Below are 5,846 nucleotides of genomic sequence, written 5' to 3' on the forward strand. Positions count from 1 at the left end.
TTCTTACAGGAAACACTGCCTGCAGTGACTGTTGGTCACAACTTGAACAGTCGTAGCTTTCCAGTTGTGACAAAAAGCTCTTTTTTTCCCAATCTTTTCCTGAATGTGCTTGGTGAACAAGACTTAGAAAAAAGCAATTTTGATGAAATAGGCACGTTTGGTTAATTTTCCCAATAGATTCTAATAGAAAGTTGAAGATCCAACAACTTTTTCTGTTTTTAGGGTGTTTTTAAATCACAAATGATGTAATTTCAGCATGCTGGCAGGGATTCAGAGTAAAAAGTGAGTAAAAACGAAGGAGTGTTCAGAGAAAAAGCATAAAAAAATCCATCAGAGGAGCTGACGTCATTGAGTTGTGGTTTTTCAGTGGAGGGTCTCTGGTTCAGGTTTCAGATAGATTAGCAGCAGGATGTCTCGGATGAAACCTGACCGCGCGTCATCTTCACTGCTGAATAATTAAGAGATATTGTTCTTAATGAAAAGACGAGTCGATGCTCGTCCTCGTCGAGTGCCGCTTTCAGAAGGTCGCCACAGATTGGAGTGTTTCGTTTGGAGCTCCTCGTTTAAAGCTTCATCCGAGCTGTAAACGGTCGGTGTGAGTTTGTTCTCATTCAGCGTGAAGCACGTCTATTACGAGGTTAGCAGGAAGCTGAAAAACTGAACATCACCTGTCTCTTCTCTCTCTTTTCCATCTCTGTAAAATGTGAACCAAAAAGCAGAGCAGCTCCATTAGATCCAGCATCTGCTTCTATCGATCCACGTGGCAATTTTCTGAATTATTTAGGTGGGAAATGGAGCTCAGATGGTGGAGTGAGATGTTCTGGTGACATCTGAGAGCAACTGTGATAAATCAGAGGGCTCGGAGATGATCAATAATCAATATTAACTGCTGTTTGGACACAGATGCATCATCGCTCCTTGTTCCTTTTAATCATCTTTTTGTCTTGTTTCACTGGAAAGCTGCAATACATTTTCACAGTTCTAAGAAAAAAAAGGCTGAATCACATCCCGGTGCGGTTAACGGTTTTTAATATATCCATAACAGGAAGTGACACAATGCGGCAGCTGACACCTCTCGGCAGCGTGGCTTTGGACTTATATGGTTAGAAGTGTTAAAGTGCAGTAGATCTTGAGCAGAGGAAGCAGAAGCGCTGCCTTCTCATCAGGGGCGAGTTATGTCACGAGATCCTCTGACGGCTTCGGTCTTGTCAGAACTTGACGTGTTGCCGTTTGAGAGGCTGGTTTAACTTTTACAGCCGAGCTCCGTCTGCGTTGTCGGTTTACAGGCTGATCTCTGTGCAGACGGTGTTTTCTCAGCTTTGTTGTATCTGAACCGTGGAAACAGCTGAACGTCTGTGTCAAACTTCAGCTAAAACCACATTAATTCCTCCAAACCAGCAGGGAGCAGGTCTTCTTCCAAACTGGTGCAAAGAAACGTTCAAAATGCACCTTTACAACTTTATCTCACTTCGTCTGTTGTGCACAAAAGACAAATGTTTATCTGTGAATTCTGGTTTCATACAAAAATGCGTGACTTTTTCCCTCCTGCTCTGGTCCATAAATCTCTACTTGTAGTTTTATTTCTGTCTGTATTCTGAAGGTTTTTGCAGAGGTCTGTCTGTACATCATTCACAGCCTGATTTATGCAACATTTTATTCCTAAAACATGGAGAAAATTGATTTTTCTTCTGTCTGCTGGCAGTATTCTCTGATTTATGAAGTGATAAAAAAGAGATCCAGAATCCTCTCTGCTTAAAAAAAAAAAGCTGATTTATCCAACATTCACACTTCTCTTCTGGAAATTAATGCAGATTAGTGCTTTTTTTTTTAAACCTCATTTGCATATTGCATCATCAAATTTGAAGGAACTTGATGTCAGTGATGAGCTGAGGAGGTTTTATGCTGCAGTGTTTTACCGTAAAGTGCATTTTTAGACCACATTATACAGCTGTGCTTCCTCAAATCTGATCATTGTGTCTATTTTTGCAGTTTCTGGCTTTTAAATGATGTAATTGCAGTGATTTCCTTGAACCTGCTGGGAGTTCAGATGGCTAATAAAAAGTCCCGTGCACACATCCTGCAAACATCAGCGCTTTAATCCGTCCACCGTCTTAATCATCTGTGTTATGGTTGTTCTTGGGAGTTCTCTGCTGTTTCAGAGCAGGTTCGTTTGATAAATGCGTGAGTCCAGGCAGTTTGCACAGATGTGTGTGTTGTGAGAGCAGCGTTTGTAAGAACAACTATGCTTTTGAGTAAAAGGTCACGCTGGGGGTCTTCAGAGACTCCGTGAGGAATCCTGACAGACGCCGAAGCAGCATCAACATTTGTTTAAGCGCCGCCGTGTGCGAAGTAAATATTTGAGCTCGGCCTCTTTTCCGCGCAGCTCGCAGCGAAGTGTTGTGACGGTTTTGCGTCGTCGCTGCAGCGGAGCAGTTTGTGTTTTATGTGACTGTAAACAGCCGCGCGTTACAGACTGTAAATTGTCTGTGGCAGCTGCAGAGCCACCGAGTCTGCAGCTCAGAAACATGGCCTCAGGACATTTCACACTCTCCTCACTCCTACAAAGAATATTTGCCAAAGCTTTTTTTCTGTCGTTGTTGTTGCTTAAAGAGCAACGCTGGATTTGCAGGATGCCTTTGGGTTATTTTTTTCTTTACTGCTGTTTCACTAAAAACCAGAAATAGTCCAAACTACATTTTACGACACGCTGCAAACCACAATAAACCTCCATTTTAATTAGTTTCAGAGACTGCGGGGATCAAGTGTGCCATAGGTACCCGTCTGCAGAGCGTCCTGATCCAGAAGCTAATATAAAAGATGTTTGTACTGACAGTGTTAAACCATCTGCACAGAATGAATTCATCAAACTGTACATTTAGGATGTTACTGCCAGCTTGCTTTGCTCTGATTTGATCATTTACATTTAAAAGACACAGAGTTTGTTGAGCAGAAACGGGAGAGAAACAGTTTTGTAGCTGCACAGTTAATGGAATACAAACCTGATTTTAACTTCTCACAGTTAAACGATCGACTGTGATGTTGATCTTTAAACAGCTTCCTCATAGAAAACAGTCCAGGTAGATAAACTCACCTGGTTTCAGGTCAACCTGACGTCAGAACTCCTCATTTGACTCCCTTTAAACTAATGTTTGGTCGCTCATCTGCAGGAACTGATGGAGACTCGAGGCTTCTCTGTCTGTGAGGCGTTCAGGGAACATCTGGAAGCCACAGTGTCTGCTGAATAATCCATTCTGTCCAAATAACTGTTCAAGTAATCTGCGGAAAACTCAGAAAACTAGTCATTGTTTTCCAGTATCGTGCAGCCTGAGTTAGAAAAACTGAACAGACTGAAAGGAGACGTTTTTAAGTTGTTCCTGCAGCTGTCTCACCAGCATCCACCACTTGGTATATTTTTACAGTTTCTCTTTGCTTCTTTTCATTTTGCAGCGAAACACAACAATCAAGCAAATTCCTGCTACTGAGATCCTTTCAGGGTCGTAATTTTGTTATTTCTAAGCATTACAGAAAGTTCAGCTGCGTTAACCTGCAGAAACACGTTTATTTACGATGTCTCTGCGCTCGTCCTTCATCAGGTAAAACGGTTTATGAAGATTAAACAACTGCAGCTCTGCAAACAATCACAGCCCCCCACAAGCTGCACAGCGGCCTGAATCCCACAGTGTGCTCCACATGCAAACAATCACAGCAAAACTGCTCACATTAAATCAGTGGAATACTATAATCTGAGTGATTAAAACCTCCAAAGACTGAAGCAGTTTCCCAAATAATGTCTAAATCCTGCAGATTACACGTGCAGATGAACGTTCCCATCCGTCTGCTGAACACCTGTCTCGTTAATAAAGGTGTGCGAGTTCTTTTGTCTTGTTTTAGGCGTCACAAACTCAGTGTGTTTGCAGTTTGCAGCTGTGTCCGGACAGATGGTGTGCCGGTGTGTCACCACCACTTCCTGCTGAGGAATGTCCTGCAGTCAGCTGGATAATGTCGGTTTTATCATGTGAGAGCAGGAATCCTGAATGTGTCTGAACCGAACTTGTTTCCCGCCTCTTCCTCATAAAACACCTCATATAAGCAGGTAAACGATGCTGAACTGACTGCTCGTTATCTTGTTCTTTCCCCTCAGACAAACACAGAAGATGGAGGATTCCAGCAGCAGCAAACCCTTCATGGTGACGTCGTCCCTGAACTTCAAAGTCACCACGCCGTCCTTCTACAACCAGCCAAAGAAGTTTGCGTCCGTGGCGCCGCCGCGGCCCAAAAGTCAGACTCCTCCGTCTCCGTCGCCGACACCGATAGGCGCCGGGGTTATCGGCCGAGTGGGAGACCTGCCGCCGCCGCCGCCTTCGCTCTGCGACGGTATTCACTTTTATGTTTACATTATGATCAGTTAATCCTCTCAGAGCGGCTCTTCCTGTCCGACCTCCTGCTGCTGCTTCTTATTCCTCAGCATGCAGAGCTTCACTGCACGACGGCAGCAATCAGTTCTCGGTCTAATTCCTGCCTTTCAGAGGTCGTAGTTAGATGTTAAGTCAGTCTCAGGTTTTTACTTGTAGACTTTGAGAGTTGTGCACAATTCTAGCAGGAGTATGTCTAATTAAATGTAGCCTGTGGAGCTTTAAACGCATGAAGAAGCACCAGAGTTTTCACTTCACTTCAGCTGATTTAACAGGATTCAGATCGATGCTGCAAACAAGTTTAGAAGTTCACCTGGAAAGTCTGTGAAGGAGACAAATAATGAGTCAACGTGGATGTTAATGTGCTTTTGAGGACAGAAACGCGTTGATCTCAACATGCATTGCATGCAACAATGCATTTGGTTTTTGGTTAGAAACACTGAATGCTGGTCAGTAACAGAACCTAACACGGTTCCTTTGTGCAGGAGAAAGTTTACCCATATTCCCATTAAATATGTTCCACCAGTGGAAGAGCTAAGTACATCTCTAATAGACAGTGTTATTAACCCTCTGGACTCCAAAACCCACCAACAGGTTTAAGAAAATCCCCCAAAATTATGTAATTTTTAATCCACAGATTGTAAAAACAAAGCGACACATCAGCTTTTGAGTGAAAAATGACCAAATCCAGTCTTAAAATTGGGATATTTCATCAAATTCGCTTTACTCTGTTTGTCTCATTTAATAATTCTTCAAAAACACTGTGAAAAACAACAAATTATGAGCTCCTCGATGCAACCATGAGGTCACGACGGACTCAGCTGTGACTGATAGTAACGCGATTAAAGTTTTTAGGTGAACTGCAGGCCGTGTTTCCAAAGACATACGTCGCTGAACATCTGGAGCCTCCGTGTTTTCCAGTGCTGGTAACACCTGTGGACACTTGGAAATATGTTGGACATGATGAGTCCAGATCTTCTACATTTTTGTAAAATAAATAATCAAAGAAATGTCCCAGAAACTGCCCAGAGTTTAGACGGTGAAAGTATGTCGAGGTTACAGGCCAGAGTTGTTTTTTTACAGCTGCACACATGTAAACTCATAATCTGAAAAATAACTCCAGATGTCTGATGATGTAGAGGAATAAAGACTTCAATATTGACCTCAGGAAGGTCATCAGAGAGAAGAATGAAGTAGCTGAAAGTACAAATGCTGCAACATTTCCCCTGAATAAAATACAGTAATTTTCACTGCAATGTAAAGTCCTGCACCTCTGTGGAGAGATGAGTCCACAGTTCGTTAAAAAACAAAAACAAAAGAAGCTATATTTCTGTAGCACCTTTCAAAGCAGGGGTTACAAGGTGCTTCACAAAGCATTACAATACACAAAACATTAGATAAAGCAGTAAAAGCAATAAAACATCAGTAAAAATG

The 5,846-nt window shown here is 42.5% G+C and overlaps 1 protein-coding gene across 3 annotated transcripts in view; it reads left to right on the plus strand.

Annotated features, from left to right (window-relative positions):
- The window catches only part of zyx (zyxin), a 28,713-nt gene that overhangs the window by 6,236 nt on the left and 16,631 nt on the right, over window positions 1-5,846 (plus strand). For 2 of the 3 annotated variants that reach the window (XM_008298179.1, XM_008298180.1), the window contains exon 2: window positions 4,142-4,374. In XM_008298179.1, coding sequence (XP_008296401.1) covers window positions 4,155-4,374 — 220 coding nt within the window. In that variant the 5' untranslated portion in view covers window positions 4,142-4,154. Of the gene's footprint in view, window positions 1-463; window positions 590-4,141; window positions 4,375-5,846 lie in introns of those variants that run through there. The other variant, XM_008298178.1, reaches the window with a different exon arrangement.

Source organism: Stegastes partitus, unplaced genomic scaffold, assembly GCF_000690725.1.
Source record: "Stegastes partitus isolate 25-593 unplaced genomic scaffold, Stegastes_partitus-1.0.2 Scaffold1292, whole genome shotgun sequence".
In the NCBI taxonomy this organism is placed as follows: Eukaryota; Metazoa; Chordata; class Actinopteri; family Pomacentridae; genus Stegastes; species Stegastes partitus.